The sequence below is a fragment of the Gasterosteus aculeatus genome, chromosome Y (assembly GCF_964276395.1).
Source record: "Gasterosteus aculeatus chromosome Y, fGasAcu3.hap1.1, whole genome shotgun sequence".
In the NCBI taxonomy this organism is placed as follows: Eukaryota; Metazoa; Chordata; class Actinopteri; order Perciformes; family Gasterosteidae; genus Gasterosteus; species Gasterosteus aculeatus.
Window position 1 is genome coordinate 10,922,858 of NC_135709.1, and position 27,205 is coordinate 10,950,062.

At 43.5% G+C, this 27,205-nt stretch overlaps 1 protein-coding gene and 1 long non-coding RNA gene across 2 annotated transcripts in view; one reads left to right on the plus strand and one right to left on the minus strand.

Moving 5' to 3' along the window:
* Positions 1–11,744: 11,744 nt before the first annotated feature.
* The window catches only part of LOC120812482 (solute carrier family 23 member 2-like), a 38,151-nt gene continuing 22,690 nt past the window's right edge, over positions 11,745–27,205 (minus strand). The window contains exons 6-8 of the mRNA XM_078097583.1: positions 26,401–26,558; positions 13,333–13,586; positions 11,745–13,211 (exon numbers count right to left, since the gene is read on the minus strand). Of these exons, the coding sequence (XP_077953709.1) occupies positions 13,011–13,211; positions 13,333–13,586; positions 26,401–26,558 (613 nt within the window). The 3' untranslated portion in view covers positions 11,745–13,010. The remainder of the gene's footprint in view (positions 13,212–13,332; positions 13,587–26,400; positions 26,559–27,205) is intronic.
* On the plus strand, positions 14,091–15,904 carry LOC144391052 (uncharacterized). The gene is made up of 2 exons (XR_013454917.1): positions 14,091–14,220; positions 15,069–15,904. It is a non-coding gene; the product is annotated as an uncharacterized LOC144391052 (long non-coding RNA).

Here is a 27,205-nt window from a genome sequence, read left to right on the forward strand (position 1 = left end):
AGCGCCAACCCAGAACAGAAGTGTTTCTCTGTTTTTACAGATAATGAGATTTACTGTCTGGTTGAATAGGTCGTCTATTTGGAGACTCTCAATGTTAATTTATCATTTCTAAAGAATTAGCATGTAGTTCACAACAGCATTTACACACGTTTTATTCTAGCTTGTCCATTAAGTGTTTCGTGATTCCTAAATTATGGATTGCCCATTTTTTAAATACAGTGTTATACACATTTTAAACCAACTTTTACACATTTAATGTAGTAGAGAGAACATTAAATGTGGCATTGACTCAAAATAAACTACAGTGTCTATTTCCATGGTTACGTTGTGGCTTACTTGTACTTGCGGCTCTTTAAAATTCAGTTGAAAATGCAATACATTCTTCATACATGTACACAGTGTGTACATGTATAATAACGTCCATCTAATACTAGTGTTGGTCCAACATTGTTGTGGATGCACTGCCATGAGCGCAGAACAAACAGATGTGTTTAGCATATTTATTTGTGGTACGATGCAAAGAGCCAGGAGATCAGTACAAGGCTGCACACACTGGAAACGCAGCCAGTGATTTACAGTAGAGACCAACTGCAGATGTCTTGGAAACCTCTCGCTGGTTTGCAAACTAAAAGCTTTTCTTTATTGCCTGCAGTTGTGAATAAATGAATGTAAACTGGTTGCACCTCCCCTGAGTCCCAACATCTGAGTCATTAGATGTGATGAGGCTCCGCTGGAAGGACGGAGGGGAAAAACTAGGAAGGGTCGGATGAGTGGAGCGGGAGGAGGGAGGATGCCGTCTGGAGAGAGAAAACACTTTAGCTTAAATAAGACTGATTAACTTTTTCGGTGAGAATTGTCGTGTTTAAGGAGGACTGGTGTTTTTTCCCAAAACACAAGTATGGAAGGTCAGCAGCTTTGTTGGAGAACAATTCTCAGTCTTAAGACAGCAAAAAGTTATTCTTCTCCATAAATGTAGATTGTTACTACAAAATGTAGTGCATATTATATTCAAAGGCATTTCTGTATTTTGTTAAACTAATAAGTATTTAGAGTTGTGGGTTTTGAAACGTGAAACCTCTGCTTTAATGTACCGTATCGTTTTGTCCATCAATATCTGCAAAGTTTACCTGAAGCTTAACGGCAAAATGGTATCAGAGAAATTATAATACGTGTAATAATGTTTAGTGTTAGAATTATAGTTTGTGTGATGTTAGATATTAGTTATTACATTAACATGTTAGATGAAGTGAATACAATTTGAATCAAACACAGTTTATAGTCATTTAAATCATATAAACACTGTACACATTAACATTCTGTCACAATGTGATGTTAAAACCTGGAACGGATGCTCATTGCCGTCCTTTATGGATTTCTCCCAATTTTATCCCCAAAGAGGGATTTTTGGGAGTTTTTTCTCCTGTCAGGTAGTAAATGAACAACTTAATGTGAGGCAGCCGACTGAGGCAAATGTCTTGAGAATTGGACCACATGAACTGTCTTAGATCTTATGATGAAGTGTGATGAACAGTGATCATTAATGATGTGTTGTAATAAAGCTGTACTAGTTATAAGATGAAGACAAACTATGCATGCTTTGTTATATTCACTCATTGAGGCATAAAGCCAAATGTATCTACATTGAGTGCATTGGAATGTGAGGGACAGATAGGACAGAGAGGTTTCAAGTTACAGCTGCAGCTTCACACCTCGATGTGAAGGGGAGAGTCCAGGAGGGGACACTTTGAAGGAGAAGCCAATGACATTCAAATGCACCAAAGAAGACACACCAAGAGTTTTCAAAGGACCAAAGCGGGGAAAGGACTGTTAGAATTTTCCTGCAGCCGCTTTGATAAGTCGCTTTAGACTCGCTCAGAGAATTCTCTATTTCGCAAAATATTTTACTGTTCGCTTTGTATTTCACTTTGTAATTGTATCCCTTATAACGTTGTTTAGTTATTAAATACTTTTGATTTTTGAATTTAAGCAAGCTGACTCTTTTGATTCTTCGTTTCCGGCCGGGACGAGAACAAAGGAGTGAGGCCTCCCTCGAGGGCTTTGCAAACCCCTAACAGGGCCAATACTACAGTAATTACACAGACAGTGTCCTTAAATCATGTAAAATGGTTCAAATCTGCTCCATCATCAGCCTTGTTCTACACACAAATGTACACTCGTGATTAATTTAAAAGAAGGGAAAGGTGAAATAACACAAACCTGGTTCGACGAACACAACGTTGCAAGGTGATTTGTAAACACGGTGGTTGATTTAGCGCTTCTCTCCGTAGTCCACGTGTACATCCACGTCCTTCCTAAAAAAGGAGATGAAATGATACAACGTAATTCCATTGTGTATCGTCATCAACTTGTTCTAGAGATCATTGGCTTCATTTGTTTATTTTGTACGTGTGCCAATGACATAATCTTTGTAATTACTGCATCCTATACAATCTGGCTTTCGTATTATATCGTAGTATGTTTTGAAATCATTATCTTAAGTATTCCACCCTCTTAGGAACTAAGAACCTGTCCAACCGCGCACCCTAATGAGATTCTGCATTGGACGAGGCCATGAAACAAAGTAAGTGCTTTGTTTGTTTATTTTTTTTCCAAACAATTAAGTTACAGTTACACAGTTTGCAATCTTTCAAAATTGGCAGAGTGCAAAGAGGAACTATTGCATCATCTCCGTTAAATAACACAGAGAAAGTAAATAAATAGCGAGATGGCAACCAATTGCTATCCATCAATAACTGCAATTCTAATATGACACGATTGTCTTTCTTCAATACAAATGTATGTTTCTGCCTTTCCCGGGATTCTGCATTGATCCGTTTCCTCCCAGTAGAGACTTTCTAACCAGAGGTCAGATATCCGTTTCTTACAATCAGTGTATTGGCCGTGTCATTGTTTCTACCTTTGACAAACTACTGACCTTCTGTGATTGCATGTACTCTACTCTCTAGTTCATTATGCGTCTGGTTTCCATGAAGCATACTTCACCGCATCTGATGGTAGCAGAGCGAAAAAAAGGACCAAAAGTGAAGTACCCGCTTACAAACTCAACCAAACCATCCTTTTAGTGCGTGTAAGTGGTCAGGCCACAGGCGGAGTCAGGCATCCACCCGACATTCCCGTGGACGGGAATATTGTTTGGATTGAGACTGTATTGCATGTGACGGAGGAATTATTACTGAGACTGCACAAATCTGATTTCAGTAAAACAATCAGAGTTTCGCACAAAGCCCGTGGAGTCATCCAAGTGAGGCATTTTCATTATTAGTCGTTTACCTTTCAATGCTTTGGCGGAACTGTAAACTGTGTATACGTATTGTATACAGAGGCAGAACATCTGCAAAATACTGCGGTTTTCCAACTTTTATTTATCGTATGCACTGCTGTTTTGATTTCAATTTGTCCATTTGTTGCGTTTGATGCATGGTAACCTGGGTTATTATACTATCTCTGTGTCTCCCCCACACAGGGGCATGAAACACGAGTGCAGCAGTAATCTCATCGCTCTTGCTGCGTTATAGCAGGATCCCTGCGTTTAGCACCGCCCGAGTCTATGATTTCATTACACGTGCTTGATTCAATACTAACAACTCGGGCGACTTCAGGTCAATTACTCAATGACAGCGCTGCAGGCAACGCCATCAATCACCTGCAAACCTGCAACTAACCCTCGTCTCGTCTCCCGTGTATGCTGCAGCACATCTTGGCCTGTTCACTGTTGGAGAATCCCCCCCTTTTCAGCGCAGCTCGCCTGATACTGTACATACAAGCACCAGCGCACAGCTGTGAAAACAATCTTTTTACATCTCAAACCCAATTCTACAAGCTTAAGATCTTCTTTTTTTGTGCTTGGGCGCTGAACAGGTCTGAGTGAGTTGCCTTCTTATGTCAGAAAGAAAGCGGATTGACAAGATGAGGCCCACAAAAAGGGGGGGATGCTTTGTGATGCTTGGGAAATATTTTAAGAGGGACAAGCGCACAAAATAAGTGACAAGAAAATATATATATTTATTCTTTCCGGTACCAAAGGGCCCACGCTTTAGCACAAAACACAAAACAAGTGGCATTAATAGAAATAGAAATTACCGCAACAAATTGTGCCTAAAGCAACGTATTGGATTAATTTTAAATTGGACACTAGATATAAAAATCTGAGGATCAGCAAAGTCACTGGGATCCATCCGCCTAAATCCTTAAACTAAAGTGCCGGTCCAATCGTGCGTGATCTAATGATGGATGCTGGATGAAGTCAGAGTGGAGGACTTGCCGTCATCTACAGGCGAGGTCGCCAACTGCAACCCACCAAAGCCTCTCCAGAGGGGAGTGGGTCTGGCTGCATACAGCCTCGAGCTTATAGGCAAACGACTGTGGCCAATGTAAAGACGCGAGTGTTCCCAATCAAAGCCAGTGTTGGAAGCTTCTCCTCTGGTTCACGGTACAAACATCTCCGCCAGCAGGAGCCGGAGCAGGAACTCAGCATGTAGATACTAGCAGCTCATTCTAAGCAAAAGTCAGGAGGTCGTCAGCTGCATTGATCCTGTTTGTGTGAATGGCCGTGCACATTTTTGTCTATATTTCAGTCTGGACATAAGAGGTGGACTGGTTGAGGCCGTCCCCTATGTCATGACACCAGCATGCCGAGAAAGCAGGAAGAAACTGGTAAAAAAAAGAGAAAGCTCAGATCAAGTGGATTAAAGGTAGAAGTGAGAATGAAGGAGACAATAAATTAGGGGATCAAAATTTATCTCCATTAGCCTGAAAGAGCCCATACAGGAGGTCGGTAGCCTTAATCGTAACTTCAATGATAGTTAAATCCTCAGTCCATTGATCAACATGACGAATGAACTGAAGCAACGTTGTCTATTTGTTTGCATTGATGTTATTGTGCTCGTGTGACAGTCTGTACCATGCCCGCTCATGCGGAATGTTTCAAAGTTTTACAGACCCTTATCTTTCTTTGTAATATTTTGTTTTATGATTAAGTTAATTATTTCCTTTTTGGCCTGTATGCAACCAGACCCGCTTCCCAGCTCCCAGCAGGAGCCGCAGTTAAAACAGAGGTAATGGCCTTGAACTACAAGAGTCTCCGCAGCTTGGAACGGATCCCCATGGTCGCTTGCCCAGATTATAGAGCCATTACTGCAGCTCGACTAGCAGAAGGAGGTGAAACCAAGCTTGCTTCAAAGGGATTGAAGTCAGCTGGCTGTAAACCAGTATTCCCTGTACAATACTAAAAAAAAAGAAATTAAAAGTGTTTTTTGTGTGAGATTCAGCCCGATGTTTTATTCCTCTGATTTTTAAGGAGGATGGTTAAAGGTGTCGAGGCAGATGGGGATGAGGAGGAAGAGGGATACTGTATGTGTAAAAGAGGAGTAAAATACCTTGAAATTAACAGAAATTACTATTTGGGAGGATTTGCAGGGCTAATAAAAGTCGACACACATGAAAAAGTCAAACAACGACTCCAGGGACTGAATGTGAGTGATGGGGGGCACGATTGAGGCCACTGTCCTCGGAGATAAGAGGAGGATTCAGGCGAGATGGGTCCAGAACGGGAGGCAGATTGTGTCTTTGTCTGCAGGCTCAGCATGCAAGATTTAACACCTTCGAAGAACTTCTGTGGATGGAACAATACGCTTTGAGGATTTGCTTGTAAATATATAATGTGTGGAAGTTCTGGACACATTTATGTGGCATGTGTGGTGTATTGTTTTGCACGAGGAGCACACTACTTACATACAATTACAGAAATTTCCTGCAGATTTCAACCAGCTATAACTTATTCCCACACAAAGAGCTGCTAAACATACATTTTCTTTCTGGCTCCATCTGTCTTTGTGTCTCCCCCAAAACCCGAGAGACAGAAAGACCATCAGACCATTTAGATGTATTCTCATCACTCTCAAACAACGCAGTTAATGTTTTGATGTACTGGATATTTCTTGCAACTTAAACGCCCAAAAGCAAAAACACAGGTCATTTGTCAAAGTCCCGTGAATGTACTCAGCCTGCTTTGTTCCCATGTGGCTATTTTCGATGCAAACTGTTACAGAAAGTCACGTTTCGGCTGCAGCTGTGGGGATTTTGAACTTCACCATGCAGTTAATTACAGTCATGGCTGTTCTTGCATGCTCCGTGTCTACGAGGAATAGATGGACAAAGGGATTGACAGTCTAACTCTGTGACACATTGCTACGCCAGCAGGAAATCTGGTTCGGGGGCCGTGTCCCACGAGTCGAAAAATGGTAAAGTTAGTATCATTAAAAAAGCAAAGGGGTGGCTGAACGGATCGTAAACTGGGTCGGCCCGAAGACAGCAGAACACAATGCGGCCTCGTGGTGAGGACAGATGGCCTGTGGAGAATCTGAAATGTCTGCAGTACCAGGCTGTGAAATGGCCGCTGCCCAGGATGCGTTGACATGAAATATGAAATGGTTTGCCATGAGTATGTGTTCAAAGAATTGTTTAAATTTCAACACTTTCCTGAGTTCAGTGAGGCTATATATATATATATTGCATGCATTACATGCATACATTGATGCATGTTCACATTGCCAATTAATTTCCATGTTTATCCCGTTGTTGTTGGGGTAGTCCATGTTAGTGTGACAGGCCACCGTAAATGAAAGAAAAAGTAGAGAAATAACGCCATCTGGTGGCTGCCTATGTATACTACAGATTTAAGGATTTACTATTATTATTTTCTGGTCCATATGATTTAGTGTTGTGTTCCATTGTGGGTTCTCACTCCAATATAAGGCTAAGCAGAAATTCTTTGAAATATATTTTGTCACTTTATCTGACAACATACACACAGTTACGTGTAGTTTCAACAGGGTTATTCTGATCCATAAGGGGGTCAAGGGTCAGTTGCAAAGCCCAAAAACAGTTTTTAAAAACGTTGTTGGACTCCTCATGATGAGTAAGCTAAATATCATGTGTCCAACTGATGGAATGCCCTTTATTTGTACTAAAGAGAGGAACAATTGGGATATACAATTGTTTTAAAAAATGTAGTAATGAAATTCTCAGTGTTTTTGTTTTGGTCTGCTTGGAAATAATTATAAAATGACCCACACTGCTTGTTTGATTTTATTAAGTTAGTTATAAATTTATTCAGTTGCTGATAGAAATAAGTCTATGTTTGTGCCAAAATACTGTATATCCCCGTTGCACATGTTATTTTCCCCCAAAAAACGACTTTATGGTAAAGAATGAGCCATTGGAAAGTCCCACTAGTGGTAAACAGTGGGAGACAGTTGCATCATTAGTGCGTACTGGATATGATGGTGACATCGCCTGCAGTCAGGCCCCAGTCACGTCCTGCTCTCCTGCCTTAAACTTTTATTATCTTCGGCCAAGGAAGAAGCCCAAGTGTGACGAGGACAGCGGGTCTCTTGCCAGTATCAGCGCTGTCTGTTTGCACTGCTCTACAGCAGCACGACTGCAACGTCTCGGTTTGAGGCGCAGCTTCCACTGTGATCATGATCTCCCACCAACAAACACGCGAGCTCCCAGGGGGGTGGAAACGACCTCGAGCAAACAAAGCTGTCTGCCGCGTGCTGTCGTGATGGTCTCGGCCTGTTGGCCCGATGGGAAAAAAACCAACGTGTTAAACCGATGTTAAATACAGCTTGTTTTGTATGGATGCACTTCTGGTAGCTGTTGCCAAGGCTTGTGGAGAGGCTGAACTGTGACGGGACGGGAACAAAGTCTTTCTTTATGTTCTTTCTGAAGATGTTTTCTGTGCAGTACCCGGGATGTGGCAGTTGCATAATTAGAAATAATCCCGAAGGAGTGGACGTTTTCCACATTTGTCCTCCTGCAGAGCATTAGCTAAGGTCGCCGCAGGTCATCCTGGCTCCAGCCCAATCTGTGGGTAAAAACAGAATGGACTTACTGACCTATTATTAGGTACAAAAGCACAGCTCCAAGGGGAAAATAAATATGCTGTTTTAACAGTTATTCAGCTGACAAATAACAGCCAAGTTAAATCAGTCCCACATTTTTTTTGCATCTGATGCTCACCAAATATCAACTTCTTCCAACAAGTGAACTATTTGTTTCCTAAAGTGTGAAGTGATGATCTACATTGAAAAAGCGGCACATTTTTTAGCATTGACTGAAGGACAAAGGCACATAAAGTAAGACATTGTATGAAGAGACAATGACTCATTGCCACCACAGATGACATAGGTGATAGAATGAGGACAATAAAGTATCATCGACATACGCCTGTAGATAGTGAACCTGATGACAACCAGCTGAAAGCATTAAGAGAGTCAGCTTTTAAGGGGCAGAGGGAGGGAGGGAGAGAGAGTCACATCAGATGTGGACGGGAGGGGCAGAGAAAGGAGCCCTGAGGACGGACGCAGGGATCAAAAAGCTGCACTGTAAGAGAAAGGAAGACATGCGAGAGGAGTGGGTGCAAACAGGCAGAAGCTCAGTGGATGGAGAGGGTGTTGGTCCTGACCGATAGTGACCAGGCCGCCATGCTGCCCTGGAGGATGGCCATCGTTGGCCTTTTCTTCTTCTGCATCAGAGCAGGTGTCGCCCAATACCAGAATAACGGTAAGACATGAACTTGAAGCTCGCTATTTCAGTGCAGAAGAGAGAAATGTTCACTTTTGGCTTTCACAACTAGTTAGAGTTTTGATGAGTTTGATGATTTAGCAACAACGCTGGTCAATTGCAGCTGTTTCAATTTCAACTTCTAAAAATGTTCTGTTTATAGAGCAGTGATTAAAACACTCTAGACCAGGGGTCTCAAACTCAAATCAGCTGCGGGCCAGATGCAGCCCACTTCAACCGAACGTGGGCCAGACTAGCGTCCGAACGGCATGGTCGACGGGGGGTGGGGTACGCCAAAGTCGGTACCCCACCCCCCGCGGCGGTCTGCCACACCGGAGTTTGAGACCCCTGTAATAAAGAGTGGAAGCTTTATTAAAACACTGATGTGTTATACTATGATAATAAATGCTTGTATAAACACAACTCACCTGTATCCTCTGCTGAAGCTGCTCAGTGGAGGCGGGGGTGTCCTCCTGCCCCACGGCCCTCTCCTCCCCCTCAGGTTCCTGGTTCAGGGGTTGGTAGTAATATCCTCCATCGTTCTCCTCTTCCTCTCCATCCAGCTCCATCTCGGACCCCACCTCCCCCTCCTCCTCCTCCTCCTCCCCCCCACTCCACGCAGGCAGCATAGCTCCATCGGCTGGGCGCTCGCTCCCCCCCAGCTCATCCTCAGAGTTTGGTAAGACTCGCTCCGGTCCCATCGCTGAGCTCAACACTTCCATCCACAGACACACTGAGAGACAGACAGTTTGTCAACAACAATAACACAACTTAACACTCACTTTCAAAAGCAGTCATTGAACCCCACCCTGGGGGACCGGTCCGAATGAGACTACAACACTAGTCCTCCTTTAACTCAGCGGGGGAGACCTAAGGTCATGTGACTGTGGAATTCCTTTATAGCCAAACGTGAAGTTACGTGAATCGAAGCTGCGTAGTAATGGACGGAGACGCTCGTCGGTGACGTCAGATGCTTCATGTGTTGTTAGTGTGAGTCGTAAAGGAAAACTTTATTAAACGAGCGATGCTAACGGTTAGTCACATGATCACCTGCGCGAAAGAGGGCAGGAAACTGAATTTCACCCTCCTGCTCTCTGCACCTCGGCCGACACACACGACCCGCCCCCCATGTCAGTCACATGCATGCCACGTTCACTGGACAAGCACACAGTAGGAAACCAGAACATCATAACATGTCCCACACAGCAGCTGACAGTGGGGTTACAGTATAAAACTTGCGGGCCGCACTAACATTACACTTTCATATTAAGGATGGGGCCACAAAATATCGTCCCGAGGGCCGCAATTGGCCCGCGGGCCGCGAGTTTGAGACCCCTGCTCTAGACTCTATTGTTTCTTGATTTCGCTGTAACATCAGTCCAGAAAAAGAGCAATCCTCGTCTCTTTATTTTCTCGCCAAAGTCTTCCTCCGAAGTTTTTATTGAAAACAAGGATAACAATGAAAATTTAACAAGCATGCTTTTCTAACAGAAATGATGGCATGTATTAGACTCAAGAACATCCCGGACGTTTCAATGTTATTCAGCAGGGCTGAAGCAGTTTGCTTCATCAAAACAAAGCAAACCCCTTCTACCCAGGGTGACAATACTAAGAGTAACATTTAAATCGAACTGGACAAAATAATCGTTGATTTTTAGTTAAAGCAAATTTCCGTTTTACTCTTGTCAAGCTACCAGGTTCAGACCTCATCTGCACCTGTTTCTAATTCAAGGGAGGGGCCGAAAGTAATGTGAGAGGGGAAACTAATATCCTCCAGTGAATGAAAAGTATACTGTGAGATATTCAGGGAATTCCTTTCATCTCTCCTTTCATCGTGATTTGTTAAGTTAAGATAGAACAATCCTGGTGGTTGCATTTCTGGTTTTGGTAAGAGGAGTGCAAATTCAACAATTGAAGCAGCAATGCAATAAAACAACTGGAAACAGCGGAATTTAACATTTGGCCTCTCATTTCATCTGGTAACAATGTGACTTCGGTGTGCAGTTTAGTGATGTGTGATTTTTAAGGATGTCTTAAGTTTTCTAAAAAAATGACCTCGCACTGCAAGCTGGAGCTGCCGAGCACGTGACTTTGCTCGTGTTCCATGTGATCTAAGCACAGAGAGCTTGTGATCTTAATTATTCTCTTCTTTTCACCACTTGCATTCACGGAACACGGGATCACCTCATACTGTGTGAATACAGCTTGGCTCATCCGATTTGCAACACATATACTTAAAGTCATTTAAATACAAGGTTAAACAGAACTAATGAAATATGTTTTTAGAATTCATGATGAGCATTTCATCACTGTGCTTGAAGGAAATGCATTAAATTAATTAAATTAATGACACAAGTTAAAAAAAGATGGCTTCCAAGGTTTGCTTCCTGCTTAGAATCTGGAGGTCGCATTGATCTGAGAAGAAGAAAGTGTACTAAAGTGTGTGTTAACATATGGTTGTACTTCCTCAAGCTAAAACCAGTAACAAGGGGAAAGGCTTTCGCCGGGGAGATTCCTTGGATCGCACAGGATTTGTTGTGCTCCCCGCATTGCTGTGAAAATAAGCCTTAAATTCTAAGCCCACATGCCCTACATGCTTGAATCATCTGCACGCTGTTGTTAAAATACAGCGTGTTACAGCTCCTTTCTCTCCGCTGCTGCCTTTGAAGTCTGAGGTCACGTCTCATCGCCTGCAGAGAGGAGTCATCTGTAAGGTCAGAGGTCATAGCGTTTTAAAAGCATATCGTGGATGAACTCAGAAGCTCATTCAGTGAGCGACTTTGAATGAACACCTTCAGGTTTAGCCTCTTTCTGATGCCGATCAGGTTTCATGAGGCATCTTCTGGTCATGTTTCTTAACGTGTTTCTTGTCTGTTGTGCTCTGTGTTTATTGTCTGAACAAATGTTTTGGTGGCAAATGAGTTTGAAACTCAAAGTTTTCTAATCTAATCTAAAGTGCAGTATGTCCTGGTGAGAGCCCCATGAATCAGAACAACGTGCTAAAACACTTCAGTTTGTGTAGACTGCTCGTCACGTAGATCAACAGGGTCTAGATCAGAACCTTTTGACTCGCGGGCCACAATGGGTTCGGAACAGATGGATGGTGTGTTTGTGTGAGCTAATATGAATGACGTGTAAAAATCACTACATGAACTGGATTTGGCTTTTAACAAGTAGCAAAGCATTTATTTGCAAGGCAATTGGACAAATTTCACGAACATGAACAACACAGAAACATGCCGTAACGTGACTGAGCAAACATCATGAAACCAATTACCTCACTTCAACTTCTTATTTACATTAATTGAAGTTGGTTTGTTACAATTTACTTGACGAACTATCAATCCTTTCAAATATAAATGACCATTGTAAACATCCAAAAATGTAAATGTACAGTCACCAAATCTTCAGCTCTTATAAGTGTGTAAAGCTCCTTTTGTATGAAAACAAATGCAACTGCTTGTCCCGACTATAAAAGAGACCCCCTTAAATACGTTTTCAATACATTTTAGTGCAAGACATTTTCTTGGCTGGATCACAAACTAGCATATTCTCAACCGAACCTCCACTTTTCATTGAATTCTGTTCTTTCTCTTGTTCATTTTTTGTGTTTCATGAGCAGTTTTTACACCTGCTCTGTGCCTCTCAAAAGCCCCCACCAAAGGTCCACCTGGAGGCGTTGACCTTCGTCTACGCCTCGACGGTCAATTCCTCTAACGAAAACCAGCGACGCATGTGGGCCGAATCCTTCGTTAGTTTGTACAAAGCCATCGAGCTGGATCTGATGGGGAATAGCTGAGTGGATACAGATGTTGCTGCCCTCCTGGTGGATTTACTCACATGGAGGAGATCCATAGAGATCGGTTTGTGCATCGAGAGAAAATGTGATAAAGTGTTAACAAATAAGTAAAGTGAATTAGTAAACACATTATTATTAAAATATGTACCGTCCAAGCAAGGTTAATTAAAATATGAGGCACCGCCTAAACAATAGCTGTTTGTAGTTTGTATGCTGTTTAAATGCTCGTTGCAATAAAAAAAATATGAAACATGGTGGTACCATGAATGGGGTTGTGATCACATTTTAAATATACCGAGAAGACCAAATACATCCAACATCAAGGGAGCTGAATAATTCCTTAGCTTCACTCGATATGGTATGCTTTTTAATACAAATGTTTGTATGGTTATATAAACAGAATATCATTTATAATAATTCACAATAATCCGGTAGGCTACTTACTACGTAACTCCCAAAAGAAAACCAAATCTTATTCAGGTTTATGTCAACTTCTCTCCAAAAATATTTTTTACCGTAGAAACACGTTAACAAGGGGAATGCAAGCCAAAAAATGAAGATGTTTTGAGAGGAATTCATATCGACATATGAGGAAAAAAAGGATTAAACCAACATTTAGGTCAAGTTAAAAGATTTTTAAAAAGATTTTACAGTGTTGTACCTGCAGGTTAGAAACTCCTGCTGCAGCGATGACGCCAAACATGACCAGGAACATCCCTCCGATCACAGGTGATGGGATGGTGGTGAATATGGCGGCCACTTTACCAAACACACCTATAGCCACGAGCAAGACTTCGCCGGCTATAATCACCATGCGGCTGCCAACCTGCAAAAGCAGAAGGTAGACAATAACAAGACTTTGATTGAAAAAATAGTTTTTAAACAAGAATCAATAAACCCCAAAATGAGATTGGAGAAATTTCCGCGTTTACTGAGGCTTGTCTTACCTTTGTAATACCGAGGGCGCCGACATTCTCGTTGTAAGAGGTCGTACCGTTCCCTGTGCCCCAGACTCCGGCCAGCAGACAGCCCAGTCCCTCGATGCCGATCCCCCTGTTGATAGCGTGTTTGGGTGGAGGTGGAGCCCCGGATAGCCTGGCACAAGCATGGTAGCCTCCTACGGACTCTATCATGGAGGAAATCACGCCGGCCAAGATGCCGACCACCCCTGCCAGGCTCACAGTCGGCTGTCCCCACTGAACTTAAGTTTGGATTGAAACAAAGAAAGTTTAGAAACTGCAAACCCCTTTCGCTTGCTATTCACTTTTGTTTTTAAAGTGGGCAGTAGTAATAAAGACCTACTTTTGGGGGGCGGGAGGGGTGGGGTGGGGGGTTGGCATGTGACCTTTGACCTCAGACACGTGCAAGAGGGAACTTTTGGGGGGTAGGAGGGGTGGGGGGGTGGGCATGTGACCGCCGCCATTTTGACCGGAAAAATGCGTCATTGAACTTTTGGGGGGTAGGAGGGGTGTGGGGTGGGCATGTGACCGCCGCCATTTTGAAGTCATGCCCCGGAAATGCGTCATTTTACGAATGGATACGTAAACCATTTTTGACGATGATGTGCTTGGTTTTGATTGGAAATTTGCCATATTAGTGGGTGTTTTATGCGATGGGCGTTAGTTTTGACCGGAAACACGGGACTGTAGGAGGGGTTTCATCATATATATAGATGTGTTATTCACCTCCACCACCAACGCACTCATTTTGGCCTCATCCGCTGTTGCTGCTGCTGTTGCTGCTGTTGCTGGTTCCGCTACTATTGCTGTGCACACGGATTCTTTGCAAAATGCAGGCTGCATATTGCATGGAGCAGGCCGCAGAGACTGACATAGGTATGTCTACAGAAAATAGCCCATGCTATACAGATGTAGATGCTTCCCAGAGCCGGAAAAAGCGTGAGGGATGTCTTTCTAGAGAGCCGGCTGTAGAGCTAGAGCTGGAGGGTGTTTATGGGTACGTGTATAATGTTAAATACTATGATGGCACGGTCACTATGATTTCTAGAATCAAGGCCCAAGACAAGCTAGGAGGGGGTGTTGGTGAAACAGTTGATGATGAGGCTGCTGTGGGGGGTCGACATGGGTGTATGTCTGTAAAAGATTGGCAGCAGTTTCGATCAATTGTCTGCATAGATCTTGAACAATCAGGTTTTCTAGAATCTCTATACTCTGTTCAGTGGTATAGTACAACAGGGCCTAAAATACACCATCTCATGGCAGATCGGTACAACAGACGCCCTGACGATTTCATTTTTTTAAACGTTTGTGAAGACAGAGAGTATGTGGTAGCTCAAAGAGGCCGCCGAGGATGGAGAGAGCATCCGTACCCTCTTACCATTGAAGAGTTTAATATATGGTTCCCCCTCGTGTTCTTTGTTCAGTGGTGTGACTGGCCCGCTCTGCAAAAAGTGTTTAGTCAGATTGACAAATCTATCCAGAGAGACAGCGTCAGTAAGGCTTACGGGGCTGTTAGAAAACGTCTTGTTTACGACAATACACCGAGCGGTGTGCAACCTGGTATATCTACTACCATGTGTAGACCGAAAATAATTCACCCCTCAATCATCTAAAAGAATGACAGGTGGGTTATGCTAATGTTGTGTGTATATATATATATATATTTCTGTCACTGATGTTAATTCATGCAGAATCATAAAAAAAAAAAAACATTTTTTGTTTAGTCTCTGAAATCTCAGGGACCCAGGGGGGATGGACCCCGCCCACTTCTCCTTCACCTCCAGCTCTGATGGTTCACACCCCACCTCAGACTCCGCCTCCCGGACCGACGGCCACACAAGAAAAAAAAGAAGAAAAGAAGCTCTGTGAACCTCACGAGGTGTTTAAGGATACTGCACGGTTCCTAGAATACCTTAGAATCGGGGTGCTACATCTGTTGAACAAGGTCTGGGTTAAATATAATATAGAGATCTGCTACGGCTGTCAAACAAATAATCCCAGTCAGAAAAACCATCCGTGTTTATATCCATGTGACTGGTTCTACGAACTACACTTTGATCCGCTGATGAAAAGGCTCTGGAATGACAACTTCATATCCGCCATCCTCCTGTTTATGGATATGAATGACCTTCAGGTCGATGCAGACCGCATCCAGGGGGGTGCGGAAGTACTTCTTGACGAGCTGAAATCTGGAGGCAAGGCGGCTGAAAGTATCCAGAAAATGTATGATACACTGATCGGGGAAGATGAACTCAAAATGAACCAACTGAAAAAGCTTGGCAGGTTGTGGGGAGAAGTATCAAACCCGTATGAAGCATTGGAGGTACCCGATGATGATGATGATGATGATGATGATGATGATGATGCGACAGACATTGATGCGTAAAAACAATCTAACATGCTAAAAACAAAAACAAAATGAAATCGAAAATGAATGAAGTTCTTGAGTGTTTTTATAACTGAAAATGTATTTTTGCTTTTGCAGTGGGGCGAAATACTACTATACTATCAATCTGCTTGTCACATGTTGTACAAGAGAAATAAAATATGTTGTAACGAATTAACTGTCGGTCATTTATACTCTGGTATTATCATGGAAGGGACTCTACAGAAGATTTATCTAGACCCAGCCCATCCGGGAGGGTTAGGCAGTGTGTCTAAACTTCGCAATGCGGTTGGAGAATGTACCGGGGTGACGCCGACACTATCTAGTGTTAACGAATACCTACTGGCGCAAGACGTGTACACATTACACGCCAAGGCAGCCGTACATTTCCCGAGGAATAGGGTTTTGGTCAGCGGCATTGACAAACAGTTTCAGGCTGATCTAGTTGATATGGGTGAATATGCTGAGGAAAATGATACTGTGCGGTATTTACTGACGTGTATCGATGTATTTTCCAAATATGCGTGGGTTAGATGTCTTTCTAACAAATCGGGCCTCACAGTCACAAAAGCCTTTAAAGACATTCTGAGTGACGGACGCATACCTGTGAAACTTCAAACAGATGAAGGTACAGAGTTTTATAACAAACACTTTCAGCGGTTAATGTCACAGTATAAAATTACGCATTTTTCAACATCGAATGAGACCAAGGCCAGCGTGGTGGAGCGCTTTAACAGGACTTTTAAAACCCGCATGTGGAGATATTTAACATCCGTTAATTCACGAAGATATGTGGATGTAGTACAGGAGCTTGTCGAGGCCTATAATAACTCACACCACAGGTCCATAAAGATGCAGCCATCAGCAGTCAATAAAGACAATGAGAAGACGGTCTTCATCCAACTGTACAAGTTGTACCCTCAGAAGCCAGTATGCTTTAAATTTAACAAGGGCGACACCGTGAGAATATCAAAACTCCGCGGGGGATTTAGGAAGGGTTATAAACAAACATTCACCGATGAGCATTTTACAATATCAAGGTGTATAGCCAGAGATCCTCCGGTTTATAAACTAACTGATTGTGCAGGGGAATTGTTGAAAGGTACGTTTTACGAACCGGAGTTACAAAAAGTAATTATAGGTAAAAACAAGGTGTTTAAAATAGAAAAAATTATGGATAGAAAAATCTCCAGAGGCATGAAGCAGGTCTTTGTGAAATGGTTGGGATGGCCCGAGAAGTTTAACTCCTGGGTCTCAGAAAAAGACATAACGGATGCTTGATAAAAGACACATGCATGCATCTTGAGAGTTCACTCTTAAACCGGCCACCATAGGACACGGCACGATGACCCAGAATGGTTTTTATGTTACACTACCTAGTAACGCGTCTGCTCAGGTTTATCCTAAAAATCAGATATGGAACTACAGGACAAAATTAGCCAAGGCCATTGTTCTGAGCGAACCACATGAGGTGGGGTTGGTAGAATTCCAGTATCCGAGAGTGTGGTACAGTTTTCCGAAAACAGATGCGGTTGTAAAAGTGTACAATGGTAAAAATAGGGTTAAATCGGCCTTTACTATGGACATTGGGGTTTATGAGTCTATACAGGCTATTGTTAAAGCGTTTAATGCTCGAATCAGCATTAACACGCAGCTGGAGGGGGTATCTATGCATTATAGTAGTGTTAAAAACCGCGTATACTTTCTGGGGTCAACAGAGGATTCAACTATAACCTTTGTAGGACGGCTCGCGACAATATTGGGGTTTAAAGATGGGGAGGCTTTTCCCCTACCGACTACTGACAGATCCCACATCACCCCCTATCCCGCCGATATACATGCAGGTTGTTACACATTTTACATATATAGCGATATTGTCGACTATCAATTAGTGGGGGACAGCCATGTACCTCTTCTAAGATGTATAAATGTGGCTGCCGAACAACGGCGCATACCCACTCTGACTTACGACAGGCCGCAATACACATCTCTCTCCAAAAACGTTATTAATGATATTGAGATATCCATAAAAAACGATCAGAACGGATACATACCCTTTTTATACGGAAAGGTCATAGCGAAGCTACATTTCAGACCTATAAAACAGCGTTTCTAAAAAGAAGAAAACAAGTGGAAGATGAGGAATAGCCACTACACACACGATGACGGCCGATATATGGCATATTATATGAACCAAGCCGGCGGAGAACTACCGGGATTTATAGGATCTCAGACACAATATGGCAATGGTTTGGGGGGTATATTTCGGGGGCTGCTCAGGATGGCCCTTCCTCTTTTAAAACGGGGGTTCAGCCTGGCTAAACCACATTTGAAAACAGCCGCTACTAACATCATCGGAGACGTTGTATCAAATATAGCCAAAGGACCGTTCTCTGGGGCTCAACAACAACCAGAGCAGCAGCAGGGTCACGGCATGCTAATACACACCCGCAGGGCTTTGAAAAGACCCCCCACAGGCAGGGGCGGTGCGGGGCCAGGGACCAAAAAATGTAAAAGGGATGGTAGGAACAAGGCGGGAGTCAAAAAGAAATCTGGCACAGCCCGAAGAGGTTCTCAGATAAAACGTGCCCGGATTTTGGCTAAAGACATATTTTAGAGGTAGAAACTATGGCGCTCATCCATAATCAGTCGGCGGAGTGTGTCAAGTCTGAACTGGATCTCTTTACTGTTCCTTATACACAAACGTCCATAGAGAAATATTCCTTCATCGAGATCCCGCCAGTCTCATCCATTACAGACAGAGGCCCTTTGGAGTTTCATATTTCGGCCAGCGGGGAAGATTACCTGGATCTGAACGATACCTTTCTGTATATGCGTGTAAAGATAACTAATGCGGATGGGTCCAATTTAGCAGCCGATGCTGATGTCGGCTTCATAAATTACCCTGGATGTACCTTATTCTCCCAGGTTGATATCATGCTAGGGGACAGGCTCATTTCACAATCTTCAAACACCTACCCATACCGAGGCATAATCGAATGTTTGCTTAATTACGGGAAAGACACCCTGGAGACGCAGTTTAGTACAGCTCTGTTTAGTAAAGACACCGCGCAGCATATGGACGAGACGTCTATTAAAGGGGACAACGAGGGGCTGGCCGCGCGAGGAGGACACACCGTTGAAAGCCGTATAGTGGAGTTAATTGTACCAATACATGCCGATTTGTTTTTTCAAGAGAAGCTGTTGCTTAACGGCGTTGATATTTCCTTGAAATTTATACGGTCAAAAGACGAATTCTCGCTGATGACGGCTGCAGCGGCTCAATACAAGGTCAAGATAGTCGCCGCTAGTGTATTTGTAAAAAAGGTCTCCGTAGCTCCGACGGTCCGACTGGCGCACAGCAGGGCTCTTCAACACACAAACGCCAAGTATGCCATCGACAGAGTAGCGCTGAAAACATTCTCCATTCTGGCGGGGACCCGAGTCTGCAACCAGGAGAATCTATTCATGGGACAGATCCCTAAGTTTATTGTTTTAGGGTTTGTTGACAACGAAGGATACACGGGTAGTTATACACGGAATCCCTTTAATTTCCAACACTATGACACCGAGTTTTTAAGCATTTACGCTGATGGCCACGCATATCCAGCGAGACCGCTACAGCCACTCTTCCAGAGCGGCCAGTACGTGAGAGAATATTACCACATGATTCAAACAACAGGTCGACATTTAAAAGACAGATCGCTGGCTGTAACACGGAGTGACTTTGGTCACGGTTACTCGCTGTTCTGTTTTAATCTGGAGCCTGACGACGGGCAGTCGGGGAACGTGTCACTAATCAAGACGGGGAATGTGCGCCTGGAGGTCCGCTTCAGAACGGCCCTTCCTCGTACCATAAATATCATATGTTATTCTGTTTTTGACTCCGTTATCGAGATATCAAACCAACGACAAGTCTTGGTGGATAACTTTTAAACACCATGAACACCATAGAGTTGACGAGTATTGTTCGAAAACGGGTTGTTAGGGGGGTCGATTTTATGGGCGTGTTAGGGTTAGGGGTTAGGGTTAACCCCAAAAAAAGTCTTTCCACAGTTTGAAGGCCCACTCACTACCAAACTAAAGGGGTGTTGTAGTCGTGCATCAAATCCTTGATCGCTGTTAGTATCCATAAGGAAGGGTCGTATAGTCAGACAACACCCTCCGCTTATTGTACACCACTCTGACTTGCTTAAAAACTGTCTCGTTTTTAAGATGGAACTTCTTTTTATCACGCCTGATAGTTTCAGACACTGTGGTCAAAGTGTGTGTGTTGTGATTGGTTACATAAGCCTGTACGAGGCCAATCAGTGACTGGGGGGTGACGACGGAGGCGTTTCTAGCGTTTAATGTGACGCCTTTACATTTGACAGCTGTTTTACCCTGTACCGTGTTATAGGCATAGCATTTGGGTCCTCCTGATACAAACTCTGTGATGTAGTCTTCACTAGGCAGTCCGCATATGTCTCTGCTGTTTAACTCATCAGTCAGGTCACCAAGATATGCCCCCAGGGGCGGCACCCAGTCGCTCCCTCTCGATGTAAAGACAATGCTGTCTGTGTCACAGTACAAGACCCTCTCCTGCAGTTTGTCTAACAAGTCGTAGAGCATCAATCTGGCATGGGCAGTTGTCAGGGCTCCTATAAAGACGTTTACGTCTTTTATACGGGAACCGCGGGCGTCTGCATGTCGCCACTGTACCAAAGCCACGTCATCTGAGATAAAACAGAATTGTCGCACATCAAAGTGGTCACTAAACATCAATTGTGTGAACCGAGCCGGATCTGTGATCAGCTCGCATGCAGGCATATTATTGCGCATACTAAAACGGCCCCACAAAGAGTTTAGGAGGAGTTTGTTGCAGCTTCTCATGGCTTTGTTGACCCTGATTTTGTCAGGGTTTAATTGAATGCCTTCCTTTTCAAAATAGTCTTTGACATATTTCTCCTTGTCGTCGGGGGTTTTAACATGACCAGGGTAGCAGGACGCTACCTGTTTACACTTCATGAATGTCTTCACATACCCGCTGAACAATGTGTCTGTTTTGTTGGGGAAATGCCAAACTTCATCAATGGACACAAGCCTGTATCCCTTTTCCACAGCCTTCTGCAGTTCAATTGACACCCAGACCCCCGCCAGCAGTCTGTCTCTGTCTCCGTGAGTGCACTCGCCACTCTGATTCAAATCCTCAGCACATTTGCCACACAAGGGGAACATGAGTTTGTCATGACATCTGTATGGTAGGACCGGGTGAAACAGCCCTCTGGGCGGTAGCACTGTGCACTTTATGAGTCCAAAATACTTGTCAATAGACTCAAAATCCTTCAGGATAACCTGAGGATGTCCAACTGGATACTGCTTTTTAGCCTGAACCGTCGGATAAAGACTGGTGAAGTCGTAGTACCTGATTTTTTCATCAGCACCGATCTTGTGGTACAGCTTCATAGCGTTTGTACGTCCCCCAAAGAGGGCCTTTCTAGGCTCTAGACGCTCACGCTTTTTGTAAGTAGCCATAAAAGCCTGTACAGCCCCGCTCGTCCGTTTTAACGACGACCACTCCCACTCCCACATCACTACAACTCGCAGCCCGTGTTGTTTTTGTAGAGAATATATTTTGTCCATGAACACCCTGTATTGTCTACCGTAGGTGATTTTTGTAACAGGGTTCATGTCGCTCTGGACGTGGCATTTGACACATCCGTGGAAAAAACATCCCGCAAATTCATAGCAAGTGTTTGTTACAGCGTTATAGCCAGCCACATAGAACGGCTCAAAAAGCTGTTCACCGTGATTGAGAGCATGTTTAATCTCAATATTCTCTGTGAGGGCCACATATTCAAGCCATTGCATCGATACATCAGAATACGTCTTATTCTGAGCAGTGTATGCCCCCTCAAACGTTAGAGCAACTGTGTCCTTTGGGAGAAACAGGGTTTTGAACACCCCCATGCAGCTGGATGCTAGGGTGGTAAATGAGAAGGGGTCAAGCTCCGTGCACTCCGTGCTAAACTCCGTGCACTATGAATGTCTCACGATAGATGCTGCAGGCTTTTCGCAACACTTCTACATCGTTAACACAGTAGCGTCCGATTTCTTTTTGGAAGTCAAATGTTCCTCCTGAAACGGCATTATACCATTCCATGAATGTTGCTTTATCGCTATCACTCATATCGTCAAAGCCGTAGTAGGACGGATCAGGATATTTACCGACATAATACTCATGCTCCCGGGTGTTGAACTTGTGGGGAAAATAGCCTTTCTCGACATCACTGAACCCTAGGGCAGCGGGGGTTTTTGACAATCGCATGGGAAGGAAACTGAATGAGTCAATCCATCTCTGCCGGTATGAAATGTCATACATCAGTATCACCCAACTCCCTCTCATGGTGACTTGCGGAGTGATCTTTTGTTTGACAAAATATTCCAACAGAATATAGTTGTCAAAGCCGGATGCGTTGTGGGCGATAAACGTGTAGCCTTTGTATCTAGGTCTTCTGTAATACTTCACAAAGGTGTCCACACAATTCAAAGTACTGAAACAAAACTTTTTTCCCTCTAAATCCATAGCACATACATAATTTGCCTCGTGTTTTCCGTTATGAAACCTTGTCTCAAAGTCAAATAATATGTAGGTTGTTTGCGGCTCTTTCTTTTCAAGAGGCTGAATAAAACACTCATGTTTATCATTGCTCTCCAACTGTTGCTCACCACAGTGGACGCAGACTTTTGGCGCGCATTTGTGCGCTTTTTGTCCTGCTTTGTATGTTTTTCCACATGCCTCACAGTATTTCATAGCATCACAGGGGATGAGGGCATGGACGCTTTCTGGCCGCTTGTGCTGATCAAAACAATATTTCGACTTACATATGCGTTTACAATCACCGCATTTCTGTGTTTTACCCAGCTGTGTACGACACTCTAATGTAAAACACACATTACACAGCTGTTCACAGCTGTGGTATAATCGATGTTCATAGGCTTGGTAGCAATACTGACATACTTGTTTTGCCCCAAAAAAGCCTTGCTGGTTTTCAATCAGGTGATAATGGTCATTGTGTAGATATAACCAGACTGTCCGGGGATGAGGCGCATCGTGGGTTTGGAAACACTGAAGTCGTTTACGACCTGCTGCTGCATGGTGGAAGATTATGATTTTCACACCCAGATGTCTTTCGAAAGCATCTACATCGGAGAATGAGACCTTGTGCATTGGTCCAAAACCCAACGATCTATGTAGTTGAGTTGCAAATATCACTTTATCTTGCAGGGACATGTCTGGATGATTAAAATGTGCTAAACAGAGCGAAAAGCACAGGTTATTATCAGTATTGTCAGGGGTGTGCAGAAACCGACCCTTCTTTGATAATATCACATCATATGGGACATTTGCTAATTTTAAATAACCCCCACCGTTTCTGTTTTTAGCTACGGTGATCACTAATTCCAATTCATCATCCGTTATAGTCTCATCATTGCTCTGTATCACTTGTGCAATTTGCTCCATAAACAAGTCAGAGTTGTACGACTCGTTTACGCGTAGAACAGCTTGTATGTCACTAGCCAATGAAGGTCCCCGTAACAAAACGTTCAGCACACTACCAGCCGGAGAGGCCTCTACAGCTCTATCAATTACACCCGCCACTCTTTCTCTGACCATGTAGGGGATTTGCTCAAGGTCAGTAAGATCCACGTTTCTGAAATCAACCCCTTGTCTAAGCTCAAATGCATTGAATGAAGGCATCTCTCTCATGGTAACTGTCCTTCCCTCTATGCCTGAGGAGGTCTCACCCCCCCTCATTATCTCCCCTCCTCCTCCTGTTAGTGTATCATCATGCCCCCCTTCTGTTCGGGCCTGCTCCCATGACCCTCCCTCATGACCCTCAGCAGGCCCCCCAACACCCTGTTCATGCTCCACATCTCCATTTGCCCCCATCTGATTCAGCCGGTCGTCACATATTTCTGCCAACACACACCCCCCAGCCCCTGCATCATTGTCTGTGTACACAAGTGGGCCGTCTGCATGATCCAACACGTGGCTATTTGCGCCTGTGGTATTAAACCCTGGGTCTAGGACACTGACCAAGTCTGCATAGCAGCTGTCTAGATACGATGAATGTTGTTCCGTATAATGAATTCTGTCAACATCATGAAAAGCTTCGGCAGGGTATGCAGCAGCAGCAGCAGCAGCAGCATCAACGCGCGATCTCTCCACCAGTGCACGAAGGCTTTTAAGCTGTTTCTCTGTATTCTGTAACAGGACCCTATACCCATCATCATTATTATTATGGTTATCCCCTGATCGATGTATATCACCCGTGCCCCTCTTCAAAACTTTTCTGGGGGGAGGCATACTACACGTCTGTATTGTTTATTTAGACACCACCCCTTATAGACACCATGCCTAGTAGATCACCTTGGATAAAATTTATTTGTAAGTAGAGCTATGATAGCTTCACTGGATGCATTCTGAGCTATCAGGTATTGTTTTATGGAACAGCCGTTGGCGTCCTGTGTTTGTCTAGCCTCCTCTTGTTTCTTACATAGATCGGTTACTATCTCTTTTAATGCGGTGTTGGAACGCCGCAGTTCACTGATTTCATTTATCAACTCTACATATAAGGGGTTAGCTGTGTCCCTCGGGTGCACAATCACCACCGTGGGTTCTGTGGGTATACCTGCTCTGTTTTGTTGAAATGGGGTTACACACTCTGCCGATGTTGCTCCTATTGTAGTACTCTCTTCTTCATAGTCAACGACCGCCTGCAGCATTTCCTCGTCAGTCAAACATTCTGGATAGTACCATGTGTCCTTTGTTGGTGTAGACCGGTCAATCTGCTCCCTGCTGTACAAGCATACATGGTCAAAACATGTTATAAAACAAATGTCTATATATATATATATATATATATATATATATATATATATATATATATGGATGATGTCACATACCTTGTAGAAGGTCTCTCAGACTGGACACCCGTATGTACTTTTTTTTTTTTCACTGGGGGAGCATAGAATTATAAAATCATTTGAATGATTCGTCAAATAATAAATATATAGAAAGCTTATATCATACTGTCATTTCCCCTACCTGTGCCAGCTCCCTGGTTGGGGCACGTAGTCGTTGTTGGTAGACAACTGAGTGCAGCAATCTCCTTTTCCAGTTTTTCAAGACTCCCATGTATAGGATGCGAGCTGTCATCTATTTCTAAAAGGTATAAATACCTATTAAAAAAAAATATATAAATATATAAAAACAAATATGAATCACTCGACATAGTACAATCTTTAAAGCTTTCTATTTTTAATTTTTTTAATTTATACCAATGTATGTGTGTGTGTGTGTGTGTATATTTATATATATATATATATATGTATATATATATATATTTGACAATGAAATAAGTACTTACCACATATCTGGTCCATTGCTCCCCCCTTGTAGTACATCTGGCTCTCACTGGAAATGTCTTAAATGTGAGGATGCACCAGTCTGCCAGGGTGTGAAGAAGGGAACCGTGGCTGTATCTATATAGGAGACCCATACCCCCCGAATGCAACATCATTACCAACTAAGGACCCTGTTTTTTCACACACCAGGGTCTCAGTGGGGGTGAGGGTTCATATGTTGCTTAAAACTAAACAAACTGCTCACTGTTTACCACATAAGGACTCTGTTTTTCTCCATCCCTGTGGGGCTCTCAAGCTATTTAGGGTTTAGCACTGTTTGGGTGCTGCGTACATTATGCGACCCTAAGTCGACACGCTTGTTCCTCGTTAAAACTGTATGTTTTGCTGAGGGCTTTCCTCTGTTAGGTTACAAATTGTGTTCTATTGGCTAAGAAGATAGCCCCCTAGTTCATGCATTAAGCTGATATTGGTGAATCTGAACAGAAGAACCAATGTCTCACTGGTTTGTGGCGGGGCCTCTCATACCTTTGAATAGAAGAAGAAGAAGACGCCACTGGGACCACACTGGAATAGGCCTCTGCTGTTTCACTAAGAATCCTGGAGCGTGAACCATTCCAAAAGGAAAGTTCGATCGAGGCGCCAAATAACACATCTATATATATGATGAAACCCCTCCTACAGTCCCGTGTTTCCGGTCAAAACTAACGCCCATCGCATAAAACACCCACTGATATGGCAAATTTCCAATCAAAACCAAGCACATCATCGTCAAAAATGGTTTACGTATCCATTCGTAAAATGACGCATTTCCGGGGCATGACTTCAAAATGGCGGCGGTCACATGCCCACCCCACACCCCTCCTACCCCCCAAAAGTTCAATGACGCATTTTTCCGGTCAAAATGGCGGCGGTCACATGCCCACCCCCCCACCCCTCCTACCCCCCAAAAGTTCCCTCTTGCACGTGTCTGAGGTCAAAGGTCACATGCCAACCCCCCACCCCACCCCTCCCGCCCCCCAAAAGTAGGTCTTTATTACTACTGTGGGCCTTTTACCCGGGTACGGAAAGGTGATCCAGGGAGCTCGGCTCGCAACATCTCCCTTTACATCGGTACGGGCCAGGTGGCCATACTGGTTTGGTTCAGTAGGAAATACGTCGCAGATGGTCAAAATGTAGCAAATGAGCCACGGAAGAGTTATTCCAAGAAGAACCTGAGGACGCGTAGGAAAAGGGAACAAAGTTTAATTAAATTCATTTACTTGATTTACATCTGGACCACGTGCTCGACGTCACATACGGGGAGAATCTGAAAGATGTAGACATGGGGGTGTGCAGCCTTTTCTCCTTGCTGAAGGTAGGGAAGGGCACAGGTATGTGACGGAGGTACTGTGAGAACAGAATGATCAGGACGGTGGTCCTGGAGAGATAAGGGGGGGATGGGGGACAGATTTAACGTAACTTATTTAATCCAAACACCTGGAAGAGTGAGCCCACCATGATGGACCCCTGCAGCTGCAGGAAGACAAGCACGACGACGCACACATTTTGGTTACTATATGCAAATTACAGATTCAATAGCTGTTTAGACCAAAGGCGCTGTTGAATTCGATATGAAACATTCGATTCATATAACGGGAAAGTTAGACAGTTAGAGAAAGAGTTGGTTACTTTGAACTTTACACTACACAAAATTATATGTGTTTTCAATTGTTAATATCTTGTAAATCTCTGAGTTCCACAATAAATGTATAAAGGAACATTATATTTAGTAAGTCAGTAATCCAAGGTTAATTTTTTAATAATTACAAGCAAATGTTAGAGCAAATGCGGTACACAATGTAACTTCTCACAGAGTGAATGGTTTACAGAGAATCGTTAATACAAAGAACTCAAAAATCCTTTTGAGTTGCTTTTGTTTTGCTTCTTGGTCTGTTTAATAGACCTTTTCCTTACAACCGAGAAGCATTGGTACTATGCCAGAGAATGTTGATTTAGCAATAGCTGGACTCCAGACATAATAAGATTAAAATGCCTTCCTTAATCCCACTGTGACAGTAATAATAA